The sequence below is a fragment of the Hippocampus guttulatus genome, chromosome 22 (assembly GCF_054856545.1).
Source record: "Hippocampus guttulatus isolate MCC_2025c chromosome 22, RoL_Hgut_1.0, whole genome shotgun sequence".
NCBI classification, from domain to species: domain Eukaryota; kingdom Metazoa; phylum Chordata; class Actinopteri; order Syngnathiformes; family Syngnathidae; genus Hippocampus; species Hippocampus guttulatus.
Window position 1 is genome coordinate 804,522 of NC_141282.1, and position 21,792 is coordinate 826,313.

Here is a 21,792-nt window from a genome sequence, read left to right on the forward strand (position 1 = left end):
GTCCTACCACCCTCCAGCGGACGGGTGGCTTTGAAGTCCAAGATGTCCTTCACCAACGTCCCACGTGGCATCCAATCTCCAGACTACGTAGTCCAATCTTCTGATGGTCTATGAGTCCCAAAAAAAAAACAGCCTGCACAAAGTGCGCAAGGCATTCACTAAACGTGGCAATAATCGGCTAGGGAAAATAACGATTTTCTAAAATTGGCTCGAACGAAGGCCACAGCGCTATTCGCCGTGAGCACGTTAGCTTAGCTCGATGCTAATACACTTGCTATGGAGCGCACGTGTCGGTACAATGGTTTATCCCTTTTTCTTTCTTTTATAACGGCACAGTTATATCTTATATCAACAGAACAACAATCTCCATTTTCACCAACTTCATTCCTGACTGTTTTTTTATGTTACAAATCGAATGCTAGAAATGCTAATCGGACATATTCAACAAAAAACACTCACCAGGAACGTTATCTCTTCTAAACCCTTCTCTTGCCTTGAGAAGAAAAAAAAAAGAAAGATTGCCACAGGATTTAACTTACTATCTTGTACAGGTAGAGGTTCAAGGACTAGTTTTCATTTATCGTTCTTTCGTTTCGACCCGCCTGGGAAAAGTGCGAGAATGTTTCTGTCTCTCTCGCTAACGGGTCCTCGCTCCGAGCGCTGCGGTGCGTTCATTGTCCCTCGGAAACAGCAGTATCACAAACAAATATCACCCTCCAGAACAAACAATAAAATAACAGCCTTATCAAGGCTGGGTTACACTCTCCCCCTCTAAACGGCATGAGTCCCTTCATGCCCCGTTACCCATCCTGGACATTATGAAGGCAATGCCGCAGCCTTCGAGAACGCAACACATAAAGCTTGTATAAAAGAATTAATGGCTAAGCTCAGTGGCTCTCCCAACTCATCATAGGTAAACTTTTTAGGTCGACGTCTTTCTCTACCAGAGCGTCGCAAGCCTACCGTCTCTACGTCAACATCATCAAGTTCGATAGCCTCAGCAATAGGTCTAGAGTCTGATGGAATGGAAACCCTGTCAGTCAGGGTGTTTGTCATGTGAGGTTTTTGGATATCAACTTCAACCTGGTCTGGACATCTAGCGTCTGTGGATGATAACTCACCACTACCCAAACCAGGAATCTCATGTTGTGAGGCCTTGTCAGATTTTTCAAAGTCAAGTGTCGATCTGTCTGGCACCGCAATATCAGAAGGTGACGCTCTGGGTTGAATATGTGTAGGAGCTTGAGATTTTGGGGGAAACTTTTCAGTTTGGACATAGGGGCCCTTCGTGATTATCTGTGGCTCCCACGAGCCAATATAAGTGTCCTCTTCATCACTCTCTTCTATGTCACTGTACACTGCTTCAGCATCACCGTCGATGGTTTTCATCTTGCTTCTTTTGCTTCGTGTCCAAATCTTTCTCAAATTTCCTCCTTGAGGATCTGATTCACTTTGGTCCACAACAGGTAAGAACCCACAAGGGAGAAGTAAATCCCTGTGTAAAGTGCGGTGAGGGCCATCTCCGGTTTCTGGTTTAACAACATAAACAGGACTGTCTCTGATGCGTCTTACAACTGTGTGAATGGTTCGTTCCCAACGGTCTGCAAGTTTGTGTTTTCCTCTGATGTTAACATTCCTTACCAGGACTCTGTCACCGACATAGAGCTCAGCAGCCCTTACCTTTTTGTCAAACCGTGTTTTATTCTTCTCACCCATCTTCTTCGAGTGTTCGGAAGCAAGAGCGTAGCTCTCCTGGAGGTTGTCACGAAGAGTTCTGACATAATCTGCATGTGATTTGGGGCCACTTTTACCGGGGTAAGTACCAAGGACAAGATCAATGGGCAATCGAGGCTGCCTGCCGAACATTAGTTCATATGGGGAATAACCTGTTGTGTCATTTTTTGTACAATTGTAGGCATGTGTCAAGGGCTTCACAAAGTCTCGCCAATGGGATTTGTCCTTTTCCTCTAATGTGCCCAACATGTCGAGCAGGGTCCGATTATAGCGTTCTACTGGGTTTGCCCGGGGATGATATGGAGTGGTACGAATCTTTTTTACCCCGACGAACTCACAAAGCTCCTTGACTAACTTAGATTCGAAGTCTCTGCCTTGATCACTGAGCAGGCGACAAGGGAAGCCATATGGAATGATCAAATTATCCCAAAGAGCTTTAGCTACCGTCTTAGCTCTCTGGTCTCTCGTAGGCACTGCTATGGCAAATTATAATTGCGCACACACTTATTTTCTGTTTAATTACTCCAAATTGTTACTTGAGAGTGTTTTCACAACAAACTATATGAAGCAAATCGTGATCTTTTTTTTTTAACAGGTACGAAAGCACATCTTCAACTGTGTTTTTAGTAACTGTGTCATATCAGTTCATCCATAAATGTGTTCGATCAACAACCAATCTGCAAGAAGAATGTGACAGGTGGAATCAACATTGCTGATCACAGGAGGTATTTTCTGTGGACCAACATGAGCTATGAATCAATTGTACTTTTCGACCCTTTACCTCCAGTTGAGAACAATTAAACATGTTTTGAATGTGTGTTACAATAAAAAATGGAATTAAAAAAATCTGCTCTTTTTTTTATTGCCAATTTAGAATAGAAAGAATGATAGTTGTGTAAGCTTATGTTATATTATTATCATTATATGTTTGAGCATCATATTATTTCATGTTAAGATGACCTAAATTGCATTCTGTTGTTTCATAATTGCTTAGACATGTTTTATGTTCAAAGATTCCGATTGGCTGAAAGAAAGCATGAAGTGATTTTAGTTGTATGTGTGTGATCAATTGAATCGGTTGTGTTGGTTGCTGTTGGAGGAAGGAGATATCTAAAACATACAGCGTGGACCGGATTTGAACACCCTTGAAAGATTCGGAAAAATCCAACTGGGTAAGATTTGGCAGTTGCTCTGTCTAGAAACACAATTGGTGAATTAAAATGAGCGAATGTTGTGAGATGAGACTGAGACTGATCACTCGGCCTCCGAAGTTCTCTTTCAGCCAATCTCGGGACAGGTTTGAGGTGTGATAACTTGCTCCGGCTTGCTGGAACCAGAAATCTCAGCCAGAGGCATCATTGGACCAATCTTCATCGAAGAATCTGGCGCAGCAGTGAAAGTCACCAAGGAGCGGTATGTGGAGGTCCTCAAAACCTTCAAGAATGAGCTCCAGACCATCTACCCGTCGCTCATGAGCAAGTTCTGGTTCCAGTATTTGCACTTTATAGTGCAATAATGTAATTGTAACATTTGTTTGTTACATATTTTGATGCATATTAATAAAACATTTCTGTCTGCATTTGGGGAGGGGGGGGGGGGGCAGGCCTTGGAACGAATTAGAGCATTTGCAGTTTCACTGCAGTGTTGTCCGTTGCTCTTTTGGTGACTTGATATTACGTTTGAAAAGAGCTATAGCAAGTACAAAAACACGTCGTTTGGTCACTTTTGTTTGAATATTGAAACACCAACATTGAAATACAGCTAAAAATATATGTATTTTCATTTTTTGATTGAAAGAAGAATCCCATATAAAACGAGGCACAAATCGAAATATAGGTATAATACTGTACAGGTTTTGCTGTAACGGTGTCCCCACAAAGGACACTACCACACTGCCTCCACCCACATCCGCTATTCCATCAACTTCCGACGCAGCACCCCAGCCAAATGCAGACATTATACTTGAAGGAGCATGATGTGCTGAGTGCCAGAGACGAGTTCGGCAGGGGGCCCATAGACTGGTCTGCTCAAGTTGCAAAAGCAAATTCCATTTCAACTGCATGTTGCCCACCCGCAGCCTAGCTCGAGATGCCGTACAGTTACAGCGGTGGGGATGCCCCCACTGCGTAAGTCCCCAACCGTCAAGCAACAACGCCCAAATAACTCAGCCACAACTTGACCCCAAGACCACTGGGATCAAACAGTCGAAGACCCGGTTCCTTCAATGGAATGCAAACGGTATCAAGCGAGAACTGCCACTACGAGAGGACTTGCTGAGTGAAGAAAAAGTAGACATTGTGTGCATCCAAGATACAAAACTCCTCCCAAAGGCAGCACCAGCGAGTTAATTGTCTCGAAGCATAAGGCAATCGAAGTTTCCGGCGTGTGGCAATACAATGAATGGTATCTTTCATTGAGATTTACTTTTACCAGAGATGCAACGGCACCAATGTTCCCTCGAAGATGCGCAACTGCACACTGGTCACACACTCTCAGCGCACAAGAAAACCTATCCAGCGCAGAGAACGCACTGCAAATGAATTAGATCTCCAGTATAACTTTTTTTCTGTTTCAAACAACCATCAAAGCTCACACTCACACGTAGGGAGACATTTTGAGTGTGAAATCAGCCAGCCATGCATGTTTTTGGAATGTGGGGGGGAAACCGGAGTACCCGGAGAAAACCCACACAGGCCTGGGGAGTACATGCAAGCTCCACACACGGAGGTCGGGGCCGGGATTGAACCCACGACCTCTGCACTGTGAGGCCGATGAGCTAACCACTGGGTCACAGGACTGCCCCATTTTGTAAAATATTTTTGCTAAATATGTTGTAAAATAAAGCAAAAATGACAAATACCCAGATGTTATTCATTTGTGACAGGTCGTTGGGAGAGCCGGCAGGGGGGCACGACAAAGCATTTATGCTGAGGGCACCAAAATGGCTGATTTTAAACCGTGTCACTCGTAATTACACGTCGGGCGAACGGGCTAACAACGGGCTGAGAGCAACACTGAAGGACAATGGAACAGATAAAAACAGACTTTGCAGATTTTTTCACAGGCTGGAGAATACAAAATGGAAGTGGAAGTGTGAAACTTGTGGCAATGACCAAGGCAAAGTGATCCGCGCACCATGATGAGGCCTCTGAAAGAGAAGCTAAGGAACCTTGAGCTCAGAGGTATTTTCATTCCTGTGTACTGTGGCACAGACCGGATCAGAAGAAGTCCAGGGGTTTTCCAGGAAGCGGTGCGGACAAAAGACAATTAAACAGAACCCAGGAAAGTTCAAACTGACACAAAGTGAGTGAATATTCAGTTGTATGTTATTTTTCAAAAAGCATAACATGTAAAAAGTAATGACACTGACATTTGTAATATTTTATTCATGGCCCAAATGATACAGGATAGAGACACTAACATTTACATCAAACAGGCACAAATTAGCATGTTGTGCACAGATTAGATTCATATTGGTTCATTGCTCATGAAAAAAAACTCCCAACTGGCCTTTCAATTCTGAGCATCTCCAAAGGTGATTGACAGCAAGTGGGTGGGGAGAAATGAGCACATGTAGCAAAATTGAAGAAAAAAATATATTTTCTACAATTCAAGGACTGTTGAATTTTGAGGAGGAAAAAAAACGAAGACTCACAACAAACTACATTTAAAAACCACAACTCTAACCATATGAAAACTAACTCTCATGAAGATTCCAAAAGTATAACCCTGATGAAAATGCTAAATTTTCTAAATCGTTACAACAACCAAAATATAAAAAACTTTTCAATGCAATCAAGGAAAACGTCAGCATCCCAGTAAGAAGGTGGATAAAATACAACCAGCTTTGGCGCATGCAAACCTGAAACCTTCTCAGGTGAGAAGTGAAAACTTCAATGATGACTGCTTGTCTCATCATCACACTTGTGATTCTTAATCTGATGCTTCCATGAGAATCTTTGGCCACAAACTGCGCAGGCAAAAGGTTTCTCACCAGTGTGGGTTCTTGTGTGTTTTTTTAAGTATCCCTTACGAGAGAAACTTTGGCCACAAACTGCGCAGGCAAAAGGTTTCTCACCAGTGTGGGTTCTTGTGTGAATTTTTAAGCTTCCCTTACGAGAGAATCTTTGGCCACAAACTGCGCAGGCAAAAGGTTTCTCACCAGTGTGTATTCTTGAGTGTATTTTTAAGCTTGAATTCTCAGAAAATCTTTGGCTACAAACTATGCAAGAAAAAGGTTTCTCACCAGTGTGGGTTCTTGTGTGACATGTTAAGTTTCCCTTCTGAGAGAATGTTTGGCCACAAACTGCGCAGGCAAAAGGTTTCTCACCAGTGTGTATTCTTGTGTGACATGTTAAGTTTCCCTTCTCAGAAAATCTTTGCCCACAAACTGCGCAGGCAAAAGGTTTCTCACCAGTGTGGGTTCTTACGTGGCTTGTTAAGTGTCTCTTCTCAGAAAATCTTTGCCCACAAACTGTGCAAGCAAAAGGTTTCTCACCAGTGTGGGTTCTTGTGTGACGTGTTAAGTATCCCTTACAAGAGAATCTTTGGCCACAAACTGCGCAGGTAAACGGTTTCTCACCAGTGTGGGTTCTTGTGTGTATTTTTAAGATTCCCTTCTGAGAGAATCTTTGCCCGCAGTCGGTGCATGCAAAAGGTTTCTCACCAGAGTGGGTTCTTTTGTGACTTTTTAAGCTTGCCTTACAAGAGAATTTCCGGCCACAGTTTGAACAGGTGAACGGTTTTGCACCAGTATGTGTTCTGATGTGGAATTCCAAAGCACTTTTACAAGCATACATTTTCCCACAGTGAGAACATTTCCAGGGTTTGTTGTCTGTGTTACATGTCAGATCACCTTCAGAGTCATCTTCATCCTCATCTGCATTTAATGACATGTTGTCACTTTCTGATCGTGGAGTTAAGATGCCATTTACTTTTGATTCTTCCTGGTGGTTTCCAACACCTTTTGTTGTCATGTGTTGACAAGAGCTGGTGCTTGGAGCCTCTCTGTCCGCCTCATTTATACTCTTCTGAAGGACACCAGTAAATGGCACCTTGTAGATAACCTCCTCCTCCTCCTCTTCTTTGATGTCAGGGGGCTCATCCACCTCCACTTTCGTGCAACGGTGCTGTAGCTCCTGCTCTTTAATATATTGGGCCTGCTGCTCCACTTCCTCTTTTAAGTGGGAGATCTCTTTTTTCTCCTCTTCCTCTTTAATGTGAGAAGACTCCGCATTCAGCCGCTCAGGACAAACATCTTTGCTGATGTCTGAAAGACACAAGAAGACAAACACGTGTGGAATTATGGTTTAGCTTTAGAATGACGGTTATTAGAAGAGCCCAATCAACACAGATACAGATACATATCACATATCCCAAGATACCTATGAGCACGTGCTGCATGTGCGCGCACACAAACACACACACACACATGCGCACACCCTGATGAACTACATCAAAAAAGACATGGCAAGACACAGAGAATGTTGGAAATGGAGAAGTTCTTGCAAGAGGCTTCACTGAACATTCAGGACATAAGTATGATAAAAGCAATTGTTGTGGTCAAGGCACAAATGTGCAAAGGCAACATCTCTATGCAAGTCTCATATATGCGAAACGGGGCGTAACTCCTAATGGATAACATCCTTTCTGTAATGGACATCATCCTGTCTGTTTCTGGATGACCGTTCCATCATCTTATGTTTTCGTCTTCTTTTCATTTCTTAATCTTTCTTCTTAATCCAATGCTTTTGATTTTGAAAGACATTTGTTTTCATATAACATGATGACAGGTGCTCTAATGTTACACAACATTTTTTTAGAAGTCATCTTAATGCTGGCTTCCACGAAAACCCTAATTGCTTGTAGGCCCTCTACTTTTGGTTGGAACACAGCTGCAAGCAGGAAACCACAATCAAGCCAAATGATGCACTGACAGTGTTGTCTGGTCTATGCCTGCAAAAGGTGTTAATATTATTTTTCGTTGCTAAGACAGTTTAAGTCAAGGTCACATCATAAGGTTCAAGTGGTGGTTATGTTGCAAGGTTCAGAGTAAGGTCATGCTTTCGTCATAGTCTGTCTGTCTGCGATCAGTCGTTGATGGAAGGCGCGCCATTTCATGGTAGGAGTGATGGTACGATTGATAGTTAAATATGACATTGACCTAAAAACTAGACTCAAATTCAGCCTAAGGATGCATTATCCAATTTGACCACTAGATAACATCAGAACAAATTGTCCACTGAGCTCTCGCCAGCTCGCGAAAGGTCCATTTACAGAGTACGGTATATAAATTAAATATGGTTAAATCGAACATCCCAAAGTCAATGCCTTTAAAATACGCCTTAAACAAATGTTTAACAAATGGCAATACATAAGATGTGATCATACAGTTTTACAGAATTTACTGTTAACTGTTTTTTTATGATGATTATTTTTCTTTCTTCTTTTTGAGTGTTGTCATGAAATAACAACATGGTATTATTCATTTAATTTAGAATAGTTGTGTGCTGTGATAAACGCTTTGAAACTGCTTGGTGTCAACATTATTGCTAGAGAACGTTATTTACTCCCAAATGGTGCCTCCTGATGAAGAACCAGACAAGATCAAAAACCTGTTGATTGCATGGGAGATAATGAATCAATATGAATTGTGTAAACATGATATCCTTTTTAAGATGCATTGATGTGATTTTGACATGTGATTTTAATTCAAGTATGTGCACGATGACTATCATTGATTTGAGGGAAGATTACGGGTTAAAGCGCGAAAGATTACTTTACTTCTTCCTACTCCCTTGAACAAAATAACTGTTGAATGATGACTGATTTCTCTTTCCTTCTTACTGTTTTACTTACCTTACTTTCCGTCAAATTATTACTGTATATGTTTTATGTTCAATAAATAAACGAAATGGGGAAAAAAAAGAGATAAACCGGAAAGTATCGAATTCAAATAGAAGAGCTGTGAGGGTGTGATAGGACGCCTGACTGCACAGCAGTGGAAATTTCTGATCAGCTAGAAAGTGAAAGAAGCCGCCTCACCCTTTGAAGGGAAAAACAGCTGTGAACCGAAAAAACATCATTTGCAGAAACCGGACCAGCTGTAGTGGTTGACATAACCACAGGAGCCTATTCAGGGCTATAAAAACCGCAGTCCGGTGGCGCGCGGGTGGACGAATCAGGGCAAAGCCCTGATCCCCCGGACAAACAATTTCCGGGACCAGACGGAAATAGGATTACCAACAATATTACAATCAACTGGCAGAACTTGAATACAGGTATTGGGGTGGCTTTTCTCTAACACTCCGTTTTATTCCAACTGCCCTTAGTTAGCCGTTGTGTCTGTAAGGAGACATAAACAATATACTACTCTTGCGTGTCGGAAGAAACGAGCCAACCGTATGTATTAAATGTCTATTACCCAAAATTGTTGTACTGATTATGTAAAAATAGGAAGTATACAAATGGTACTAAAATATTATGATAAAAATGAATAAGTAAAATCACGGGGCGTTTAAGACCTGATCAATCTTGACTCCCTCAATGATGATAGACAGGTGCTTATTTCATTTATTGATTTATATTCTTATCATCATTTTTTATTATAATCACTGTTGTTACATAATTCTCATTTGATATTAAGTCAAAAAATATCATTTAAACAATGGTTTTCTTGTATTCCGCAATAGTATTCCGCATCTTGCGGTTACAATGGTTGATGAATGCATGTTTCACAATAATTGTCATCTTAATAAATGTGTCAAAATTCATTATATCGTCTGCCACAGTTGTTTTTATGATTTAATTCATATCACCATTCAACCTTCGTAGATTAATCAAAGGTTGTGTGCTCGCTCACAACGGGCCGCGTGATCCGTCTCGAAAAATGAATAGTTAATTAAAATAGTTTACTACAGTGTAACGAAACAAATCAGAACGATCCTGTAGGATTGTTAAATCAATACTAGGTCTGTACCACTTGCTACAGAAGTAAAAAAATCGAAAGACCTTTAATTGTCGGTTACTTATTAGAGTTCAAATAAGCGAAGGCGGATTCGGGTTGGCTTCGTGAAATCAAAAGCGGTCAGGAACCTAGCCGCATCTCTTTCGTAATCGACTCGCATGAAATAAAGAACCCCCGTCTCCCCAGCCGTCCCGCGTTACCGCGAGGAGGGGGCGAGACGTAAACGGGGGTTCGGGCCCGTGAGTCAGGGGAGTCGATCAGGACTGTTCCCCGATTCGGTCCTGCGGATAACAAATTCTGACATACCGTATTTTCACGAACATTTGGCGCACCATATTGTTGGGCGCAGTCTCAGTAACGGGTGCTATTTCTGTGTTTGACACATACACAAAATACACTGTATTGTTGGGCGCAGCCAGGCATGGTAAAACATATGCCAGCTTAAACATACGGCATGCATGCATGCACGCCAAAAATACGTTTTTAAAAAGGCAACAGAAGCAAAACTGAGTTCGGTTGTACTTTATTTTGCCACTTTACAATGTACTCACGTTTTTCTCTTCACCTCTTATACGCTCACCCTTCACTCATTGGCGACGGGTACCTGCTAGGGGCGTGCCTTTAGCGTCCTCTTACACGCCCAGCCTTCACTCATTGGCGACTGGTACCTGCTAGGGGCGTGCCTTTAGAGTCCTCTTACACGCCCACCCTTCACTCATTGGCGACTGGTACCTGCTAGGGAAGTGCCTTTAGCGTCCTCTTACACGCCCACCCTTCAGTCATTGGCGGACTTCCGCATGCCTGTCGTCACTCACTCCGCCTGTTCTCTATATAAACAGCTTGTCGGCCAGAAGCGCTCTCAGTCATGCTTTGAAACTCAGCTCAAATAGATGCTTCGCATTATAAGGCGTCCTGTCCATTTTGGAGAAAATTTAAGACTTTTAATGGCGCCTTATAGTCGTGAAAATATGGTAGTTCAAGCGAAACATGCAAATAGCTGAGAATCGTTTTAGGAGAAACGAAAGTTATGATATCACACCTTGCGTCCTGGTAACGCCCTTCTGATGATATAAAAATGATGTGATTCTCTTCCTGCTTCGCACTCGTGACCATCGCAGCCATTGTCTGTAACCGCGGGTCCCCGGAATATTCTGTCATTAAAAGCTTTGAAGAAACTGTTCATGGATTCCAGCCTTTATTTGAAGAACCAACATTCACCTCGTCCGAAATTCAACGAATACATGGGGAAGAGGAGGCCACTCTTCCCCCAACAGTTGCCTTCAGGGATTTTGAAAGTCCAGCAGGTGCCAGTGGTCAGCGACACACTATCAACAGAGTGTGTCATTGTGTCAACACGCTCCATGACGCCCATCACTAGTTCTCTGTGCCTTGCCATGTCTTTTTTTATAATTGTTCATCAGTGTGTGTGTGTGTGTGTGTGTGTGTGTGCGCGCGCGCATGTTTTCACGATCTGATAGTGGAGCTCAGAGGCCATCTGCTTTTTAGTTCTTGCTGGTGGTTTTCGACACCTCTCTGTCCGCCTCATTTGCACTCTTCAGAAGGACACCAGTAAAGGGCACCTTGCAGATAACCTCCTCCTCCTCTTCTATGATGTCAGGGGGCTCATCTAGAGGTAAGAAAAAGGTCCAGCCCGACCCGGCCCGAGCCCGACCAATTAACTTGATTTGCACGACCTCAAAATGCCTCAGCGCACTGTGTTGTTTGGGAAGCAACATCACAGTGATATTTATTTTTAAAAAAGTCAGCGAGAGAGAAGCCCGGCCCGACCCGACCTGAAGCAATGACGGACATTTTAGGCCCTAAATTCGAGTCGGGCTCAGGCTTTAGATCTTACCTCTAGGCTCCTTCACCTCCGCTTTTGTGCAAGGGTACTCGAGCTCCTCCTCTTTAATACAATGGGCCTGCTGCTCCTCTTCCTCTTTCAAGTAGGATACCTCTTTTTTCTCCTCTTCCTCTTTAATGTGAGAAGGCTCAGCACCCAGCCGCTCAGGACAAACATCTTCGCTGATGTCTGAAAGACACAAGAAGACAAACATGTGCAGACTTTGTGGACTGGTGCCAGCAGAATCACCTCTAGATAAAAACCGGGAAAAGTTGGTTGTGAATTTCTGCAGAAACCAGTCCTCACCTGCACTGATGAACATTGAGGGTACGGACATAGAGAGGGTGACCTCCTACAAGTACCTGGGTATTCTTCTAAACAATAAACTGGAATGGTCGACCAACACGAACGCCCTGATTAGGAAGGGACAGAGCCTCCTGACCTGTTCAGTTTCCTACTCAGGAAACTGAACTGGTCAGGAGGGCCAGTTCTGTCCTGGGCTGCTCCCTGGACACTCTGGAGGAGGTGGGCAACAGGAGGATGCTCGCTAAGCTAAAAGCTATGATGGACAGTCCCTCCCACACCCTCCAGCCCGCCCTGACAGCACTGCGTAGCTCCTTCAGCCAGAGACTATTACAACCGCGCTGCAAGAAGGAGAGATACCGCCGCTGATTCCTACCGACTGCTGTCAGGCTGCTGAATAAACATACGTGGAAACCTGTAACCACTGTAAATAGCACACCCACCTTACGCAGTGTTTTCTATGCTATTGCTAATTTATTACATTTATTTTACAAATATATTGCTAATGCTATATTTTATATAACACTTATATTGAACTGTGTACAGTTCTTTTCTGAAACATTTTGTTCCCCCCACTAATTTTGCTGCTGCAGACTGCAAATTTCCCCAGTGTGGGACAAATAAAGGTTATCTTATCTTAGTATTATGGTTTAGATTTAGAACGAAGGCTATTCGAAGAGCCGGATCAATCAATCAAAGTGAATTTGGATAGCACTTTTCAAACATAAAAGTGCAACTGAAAAGTGCAATTAAAAAAATCAAATTTAAAACACAAAAGGAGGACCCTTCTCCTCCCTCCACAACATACACAGATACATATCACCAAATGCCAATGCACACACACTTTAACGTGTTAATAAGAGTCTTATAAATAAAATGCCACCAGCATTTCAAGACAAACACATTTTGTGTTTGACAAAAAGTACAGTAAACATTCCCATCCCTGGAATTCTATGGAAAGGAATTTCCTTCACCCGGAATAAAAACCTATGCATGAACATTTTGACTACGATATTACCGTATTTTCACGACTATAAGGCGCCATTAAAAGTCTTAAATTTTCTCCAAAATGGACAGGACTCCTTATGATGCGGAGCGTCTTGTGTATGCGCTGAGTTCCAAAACCTGACTGACAGCCGACACGCTGTTTATATAGAGAAAAGGCCGAAGTGACTGTGGACAGGCATGCGGCAAAGAAGTCGGCCAATCAGTGAAGGGTGGGCGTGTATATATACATATATGGAGAGAGAGAGAGAGAGAAAAGGCAGACGTGAGTGAGGACAGGCATGCGGGGAAGAAGTCCGCCAATGAGTTTGGGTGGGCGTGTAAGTGGACGCTGAAGGGACGCCCCAAGCAGGTACCAACACCTGTATAGAGTGTGGCTATGCGCATTGTTGCAAAACCACTTCGGTTTTGGTTTCTAAGAACCCCCGAAAATAAATTCTACAAAGAGACACGCCTATGAATCTCAGTTCAAACTTCAAGCCATCGGTTATGCTTTTGGCATGCGTGCCCATCTCACAGCAGCGGTGAAAAACCAAGTCAAGCAAATGAACTCTGAGCTTGCCGTTATTCCCGGAGGCTTGACTAAAGAACTCCAACCGCTGGACATCGGCATCAACCGGGCGTTCAAAGTAAAGTTGCGAACGGCATGGGAACAATGAATTATCGATGGCAAACACAACTTTACAAAGAGTGAGAGGCAGCACCGGGCGAGTTACGCCACAATTTGCGAATGGATTGTGGCTGCTTGGACTGTTCGAGTTTTTGGCAAAGCCGGCATAATTTCTGTGGAGCCACATGGCAATGAGAGTGACTGACAACGAGAGGGAACACGGCGTTTTTGATGGATTACCGGTACTTGCACAATTGTTCAATTCTGATACAGAGGATGAGGACTTTGATGGATTTCTGGGTGATGATTGATCGAAAAACGTGAGTACATTGTACGATGGCTAAATAAAATACAACGGAACTCCGTTTTGCTTCCGTTGCCTTTTTAAAAACGTGTTTTTAGCTTGTATCTGTATGTCTTGGCATGCTACCGTATGCTTCAAGCTAACGTGTTTTTAGCGTGCGCGCATGCATGGCGTATGTTTAAGCTGGCGTATGTTTTACCACTTTAAAATTGCGCCCAATAATACAGTGCGTTTTGTCTATGTGTAAAATACAGAAATAGCACCCATTAATGAGACTGCGCCCAACCATACGGTGCGCCGAATGGTCGTGAAAATACGGTACATGTTAAGGGGAACTTACTCCACGAGCCATAACCCGGATGGAGACGGAAGGCCGCGGCCAGCTTAAATACACGCAACGCCCACCCGATGCGACGGAAAGACACGACAGAAGACACGTTTTCACTTCGCCTTTTTCTATCATCAGATCTGAAATGACGACGTCATCAGGTGCCGACAGGTATGGCAGCCTCGGTCACACGCTCCCTAATATTATCCCTGTTTTTGTCATTTTCGTTAGTTTTTGGCGACCCTGAGCGGCTTACTTACAGGAGGGAAAAGTTGCTGCACATTGGGGAGTCTACGCTCGGTCTTTTTTCACCAGCACACGAAAATCCACAAGGTTTTTCGGAGCTAATCGCGAGTGCAGCGGCTGCGCTGTACAGAGCATGGAAACGCCGCCGGAGGAGGGGGAAGTGAGCCGGCGTGCTCGTCAAGCTGCGGCAGCACGGATTTCGAACCCCGCTTCCATCGATCCATCTTGCTAATCTACGATCTCTGCCAAACAAGATGGATGAACTTCTTCTTACAAAGACCAACAAAACCTTCGCACGTTCTGCTGCGCTCTGCTTCACTGAAACCTGGCTCAGTGACAGCCACCCGGATTCCGCGCTACATCTACCCGGCTTCCGCCTTCTCCGAGCCGACCGCGACACGGAGCTATCAGGGAAATCGAAAGGTGGTGGGATTTGCTTCTATATCAACGAAGAATGGTGCACTGATGTCACGAAGCTCGACGCACACTGCAGCCCGGACCTGGAGTCGCTGTCTTTAAACTGCAAGCCATTCTACTCGCCACGTGAGTTCACCTCCTTTTTACTAGTCGGTGTTTACATTGCGGCACAAGATAACGCTAACACGGCGATACAAACGCTAGCCGAACAAGTAAACAAACTCGAACTAAAATACCCAGAGTCACCCCTGATCATTTTGGGCGATTTCAGTAGAGCACATCTTAACCGTGAACTTCCCAGATATAAGCAGCACATCGACTGTTTCACCAGAGAAGGCAACATTCTAGACCACTGCTATAGAACAATCAAAAATTCATACCGATCGGTCGCCCGTGCAGCATTGGGTCTTTCTGACCACAATTTAATCCACTTAATACCTACATACAGACAGAAACTCAAATGTGCTAAACCGGTTGTTAAGACTGTGAAAAAATGGACAGATGAAGCAAAGCTAGCTCTACAAGAATGCTTAGACTGCACTGATTGGGGCGTCTTTGAAACTTCAACGGGCACACTGGATGAATACACAGACACTCTAACATCATACATCAGTTTCTGTGAGGACATGTGTGTACCAACGAAGTCCTTCCGCTCCTTCAACAATAGCAAGCCATGGTTTACTCCCAAACTCAGGCAACTCAGAAAAGAGAAAGAGGCCGCATTTAGAAGTGGAGATCGGGCACTGTACAAACACGCCCGAAACCAATTGACAAAGGAAATTAACATCGCTACGAGAAGCTATGCAGAGAGGCTAAAAAACCAGTTCTCTGCTAACGACTCTGCATCTGTATGGAAGGACCTGAAAGCAATCACTAACTATAGAATGCCATCCCCCCAAACAGTGAACAATAAGGGTCTTGCTAATGAACTAAACATGTTTTTCTGCCGATTTGAAAAGGACACCCCCATTTCCCACCCACACCCACCTCTACCAGAAACCACTCTACCTACCCACCCACCCTCTTTTTCTCCACTACAGATCCACGAACAGGACGTGAGACGGCTCTTCAAGCAGCAGAAGATCAAGAAAGCTGCGGGGCCCGACAAAGTGTCCCCCTCCTGCCTGAAAGTCTGCGCTGACCAGCTGGCTCCGGTCTTCACACAAATCTTCAACAGATCCCTGGAGCTGTGTGAGGTCCCATCCTGCTTCAAACAGTCTACCATCATCCCAGTTCCCAAGAAATCGGCAACATCGGAACTGAACAACTATAGGCCTGTCGCCCTGACGTCTGTGGTCATGAAGTCCTTAGAACGGCTTGTGCTGAACCACCTAAAGAACGTCACCGGACCCCTGCTGGACCCTCTCCAGTTTGCCTACCGGGCAAACAGGTCTGTGGAAGACGCAGTCAACGTAGGTCTGCACTACATCCTCGAGCACCTCAACAGCACAGGGACCTACGCAAGAATTCTGTTTGTGGATTTCAGCTCTGCATTCAACACCATCATCCCGGAACTCCTCACCCCCAAACTTCTCCACCTCGGTGTGTCCCCTACGATCTGCCAGTGGATGCTCAGCTTCCTGCCGGGACGGACACAACAGGTGAGACTGGGAGCAACAACATCATCAACACGCACCACCAGCACTGGAGCCCCCCAGGGGTGTGTCCTCTCTCCACTGCTCTTCTCCCTCTACACAAACGATTGCACCTCAACAAATCCAGCTGTCAAACTCATAAAGTTCGCAGACGACACCATGGTCATCGGTCTCATCAAAGACGGCGACGAGTCTGCGTACCGCCAACAGGTGATGCAGCTGGAGCTCTGGTGCAGCCGACACAACCTCGGGCTGAACACGCTCAAGACTGTAGAGATGATCGTGGACTTCAGGAAACATTCTTCTCTACAGTTGCCCCTCACACTATCCAACTGCCCTGTGTCAACCGTCGAGACCTTCAAGTTCCTGGGAATCACAGTCTCCCAGGACATGAAGTGGGAAGTCAATACCATCTCCATCCTGAAAAGGGCCCAGCAGAGGATGTACTTCCTGAGGCTGCTGAGGAAGCATGGCCTGCCACAGGAGGTGCTACGACAGTTCTACAAGGCAGTCATCGAATCAATCCTGTGTTCTTCCATCACGGTTTGGTTTGGGGCCGCCACAAAAAAGGACAAAATCCGACTTCAACGGACAGTTAGGACGGCGGAAAAAAATCAATGGCACCGCCCTACCCACTCTTGAGGACTTGCACACTGCAAGAATCAAAACAAGGGCACGGAAAATCCTCCTGGATCCCCCGCACCCTGCCCACCACCTTTTCCAGCTACTCCCCTCAGGCAGGCGCTACAGATCCATGCGCGCCAAATCCAGCAGACACTTAAACAGCTTTTTCCCTCTAGCCATTAACTCCCTAAACAGTCACTGACATAGTCACTCTTCTTGTACTACAAATACTGCTACTGGTCACTATAAAATGGTTCAATGATTTTCTGCACCAACTGTACAAACTGTCATCGTATTGTATTCTAGCACTGTTCACTTTAGCTCTGCTTGATACTTTGCACATTGTCTCACAGTTGTCACTGGGTGGTACCACCGCACTACGGTTCACTTACATTACGAAATGTCCTTGCATACCGATTTGTCATGTCCTTGTTTACGATGATACTAATGCAGCGTGTTATACCGGAGACAAATTCCTTGTGTGTTCTACATACTTGGCCAATAAAGATGATTCTGATTCTGGTGTAAGTGAGTTTATATTTGCGTGCGTTTTACTGTAATTGCGAAAGATTTTAACTTTATTCACTTGCGTCCTGTAGATCATGGCATCGAAACATAGAAGAACTGTAATGACTGCAGCGGAGCGAGTGAAATGCATCCGTTTGAGCGAGACTGGACACAAAGTAAAAAGCATCCAGGAGACACTTGGAGTCGGAAAGAGGCAAATCTACGAAACTCAACTCAGCTCAACTGTATTTATAGAGCACTTTCAAACAGCCATCGCTGCATACAAAGTGCTATTCAAAGTGCTGTACATGGAGCAATTAACATACAACAGTAAAGCAAATCCGTAAAGATGGTAGAAAGCACCGAACAGCAAAACCAAGAACAAATCTAAGTCATGTTGAGTATATTGCTAAAGAATACAAGTGAGTTTTGAGGCGGGTTTTAAAGATGGTCAGCGAGGAGACTTGCCGAATGTTCAGTGGGAGGTCGTTCCAGAGAGAGGGACCAGCAACAGAAAAGGCTCGATCCCCTCTGAGCCTCAGTTTAGTTCTTGGTACTTAAGATAAGATAAGATAAGATATCCTTTATTTGTCCCGCAATGGGGAAATTACAATCAGAATTCAGAAAGGAGAAACGCTGGGTAGGGAGAGGGAAAAAAACCCCACGCTCGAACTATCCTCTTCCGAGGATAATTTAAGTCCAGGATAAAAAAGACCCTAGCACATGAATAAGCATTAGACAGTTACAACAAGTCACAAGACATAACATGTATAAGGGGGGGATGAATGGGAAGGGGGGGAGGGGGAGTAGGGTAGGGTAACCGTGACCCGGCCGAAATGACCAGCTGCACGGATTCACACGAGCGCTCTGCATGTTGACCCACGTCACGGGGGAAAAAGAATCGGAGCGATGAAGACGGTGATATGTGTATGCGCGTGTGGTTGTCCAGTTATGTATGTGTATGCGTGTGCAGGTCATAGCTGCTTCGTCGAGGTCTGCTCATCATGAAGACAGTCCCGGCTTATCAGTCCATGGCCGAGAAGGAGGGGGGTTGGTGGTGGGGGGCCCTAGACTCCATGCGTATTTCCATCCAGGGGAAAGGCCAGATAGCGTTGTTTGTTTTGGAGAGACGGCCGCCAACAATTCCAGACAGCCTCTGCCAGCCAGTATCTCTCACTGGCGCCGATCAGCCAATCCTCAATTCCTTTTCGAAGCGAAAATTCCAACGTCTCCATGGTATTATCGATCGCGCGGAGTCGCTCCAAACCGCAACAATATTGCGGTTGAGCTCAGTCACCGCTTGAGTCTGAGTGTTGGACATTCGCGCCAAGCCATCCAGAGTGACCGGCAGCTTCTTCACTTCCAATAGAGCTGCTCCCGTCAGTTGAATTTTGCGACAGAACAGCAAGCTGCCAACACCAAACAGCAGCATACCTGTTATCAAAAGGCCAATAATGTAGATGTCTTCCACGTCCTCCACGGACAGTACTGTCAGGCTATCCGGTCTCCACTTTCTCCATGGATCCAGGGCGTATCCGGCAGCAAGTGTCCCCGGAGGGCAAGCAGGCTCCCCACTGCCTGCTCTTTCCGTCGAAAAAAAATTGTCAATTACATCGAGAGACCAGCCAACTAATTCCATGGTTAGTTCTTCGGATGAAAACACGGTAGGAGGCTAGGGAAAAAGTTGGACAAAAGACAGCACAAAAAGACTAAGTGGCGAGCAGGGGAAAAAAAAAAGGTGGGGGGAGGGGGGAGGGAGCAGAGCAGAAGTGTCCGCCTTCGTCGAGAGCCAAGCAGAAAGATGTCTGATAATGTCTGGTCCACAGCGGTGATCAACGGGACAGTTACTTGCAACTAGTAAGAAAACTGTATGACACGCAGGCAAACATTGTCATAAACCAAAGAATGCATCCATTTCCCAAATGAGGAATTTCTGTTATCAGGACAGATTGGAGAGCGCAAAAACGAGTCCATACGAGAGAATGTTTACTGTACACATATATATATATATATATATATATATACACAGTATATATTAAAAATCCTCATCTCACCCCTCGGGTGGTGTCCGTCCCTCATTCAGCTCGGATCCTCTACCAGAGGCTAGGAAGCTTGAGTGTTCTGCGCCGTATCCTTGCTGTTCCCAGCACTGCACATTTCTGGACTGAGATGTCTGATGCTGTTCCCGGGATCTATTGCAACCACTCATGTAGTTTGGGGGTCACTGCCCCGAGTGCTCCGACCACCACAGGCACGACTTTCACCTTTACCTTCCAGGTTCTCTCCAGCTCCTCTCTGACCCCTTGGTATTTCTCGAGTTTCTCGTGTTCCTTCTTTCTGATGTTTCCATCACTTGGGACCGCTACATCCACTTCAACGGCTTTCCTCTGCCCTTTATCTATGATCACCATATCTGGTTGGTTCGCCATTAACATCTTGTCAGTCTGGATCTGGAAGTCCCACAGGATCTTCGCTCTGTCATTCTCCACCACCTTCGGAGCTGTTTCCCATTTTGACCTTGGGGTTTCCAGTCCATACTCCGCACAGATGTTTCGGTAGACTATGCCAGCCACCTGGTTATGGCATTCCATGTCGGCTTTCCCTGCCAGCATCTGACACACTGCAGTTATGTGTTGGATCTTCTCAGGTGCCTCTTTGCACAACCGACACCTTGGGTCTTGTCTGGGCCTAATTGGCTCTGGTGCTCAGGGCCTGCTCCTGAGCAGCCAGGATGAGTGCCTCTGTGCTGTCCTTCAGCCCAGCCCTCTCTAGCCACTGATAGGACGTCTTGAGATCAGCCACTTCAGTTATGGTCCGGTGGTACATACCGTGTCGCGGCTTGTCCTCCCATGATGGTCCCTCTTCCAGCACCTCATCCTCTGTTCCCCTTTGTCTGAGACATTTCTGAGTACGTCATCCATTTGGAGCCTCCTACTTGATGGATTCATGGAGCTTGGATGTTTCATCCTGGACAGTGGCTCTCACACTCACTAGTGCCCAGCCTCCTTCCTTTCGGCTTGCATACAGTCTCAGGGTGCTGGATTTGGGATGGAACCCTCCATGCATGGTTAGGAGCTTTTGGGTCTTAACGTCCATGGTCTGAATCTCTTCCTTTGGCCACCTTATTATTCCTGCAGGGTATCTGATCACTGGCAGGGCATAGCTGTTTATTGCCCGGGTCTTATTTTTGCCATTGAGCTGGCTTCTTAGGACTTGCCTCACTCGCTGGAGGTATTTGGCCGTAGCCGCTTTCCTTGTTGCCAGTTCGAGGTTGCCATTGGCTTGTGGTATACCGAGGTACTTGTAGCTGTCCTCAATGTCTGCTATTGTTCCTTCAGGGAGTGAGACCCCTTCAGTGCGGACTACCTTTCCTCTCTTAGTCACCATCCGACTACATTTCTCAAGCCCGAATGACATCCCTATGTCGCTGCCGTAGATCCTGGTTGTGTGGATCAGGGAGTCTATGTCCCTTTTGCTCTTAGCATACAGCTTTATGTCATCTATGTAGAGGAGGTGACTGACCGTAGCTCCATTTCTGAGGCGGTTTCCATAGCCTGTCTTGGTGGTTACTTGGCTTAGGGGGTTCAGTCCCATGCAGAACAGCAGTGGGGAGAGTGCATCACCTTGGTATATGCCACATTTGATGGACACTTGGGTAAGTGGCTTGCCATTGGCTTCAAGTGTGGTTTTCCATATCCTCATCGAGTTCGCAACGAAGGCTCTTAGAGTCCTGTTCACCTGATACAACGCCGAGCATTCAGTGATTCATGTATGTGGCATCGAGTCATAGGCTTTCTTGTAATCAATCCAGGCTGTGCACAGGTTGGTATGTCGGGACCTGCAGTCTTGTGCGACTGTTCTGTCAACCAGGAGCTGATGTTTGGCTCCTCTGGTATCTCTACCAATGCCCTTCTGTGCTTCGCTCATGTATTGATCCATGTGTCCACTTATCTTAGCCGCAATGATGCCTGACATGAGCTTCCATGTTGTGGAGAGAAAGGTTATTGGCCGATAGTTGGATGGGACTGCACCCTTTGAGGGATCCTTCATGATCAGGATCGTTCGCCCTTCGGTTAGCCATCCTGGGTGAGTCCCATCCCTCAGCAGCTGGATCATTTGTGCTGCTAGGCGCTCATGGAGTGCTGTGAGTTTCTTTAGCCAGTAGGTGTGGACCATGTCTGGGCCTGGTGCTGTCCAGTTCTTCATACCTGAGACTCTTTTCTGTATGTCTGCCACTGTTATGGTAACCAAGTGATGGAAACATCAGAAAGAAGGAACACGAGAAACTCGAGAAATACCAAGGGCTCAGA

The 21,792-nt window shown here is 45.3% G+C and overlaps 1 protein-coding gene across 1 annotated transcript in view; it reads right to left on the reverse strand.

The window, feature by feature from the left end:
* Positions 1–5,100: 5,100 nt before the first annotated feature.
* LOC147185910 (uncharacterized) overlaps positions 5,101–21,792 on the reverse strand; it is a 36,219-nt gene continuing 19,527 nt past the window's right edge. Inside the window, exons 3-4 of the mRNA XM_086102968.1 lie at positions 11,556–11,732; positions 5,101–7,003 (exon numbers count right to left, since the gene is read on the reverse strand). Of these exons, the coding sequence (XP_085959094.1) occupies positions 5,628–7,003; positions 11,556–11,732 (1,553 nt within the window). The 3' untranslated portion in view covers positions 5,101–5,627. The remainder of the gene's footprint in view (positions 7,004–11,555; positions 11,733–21,792) is intronic.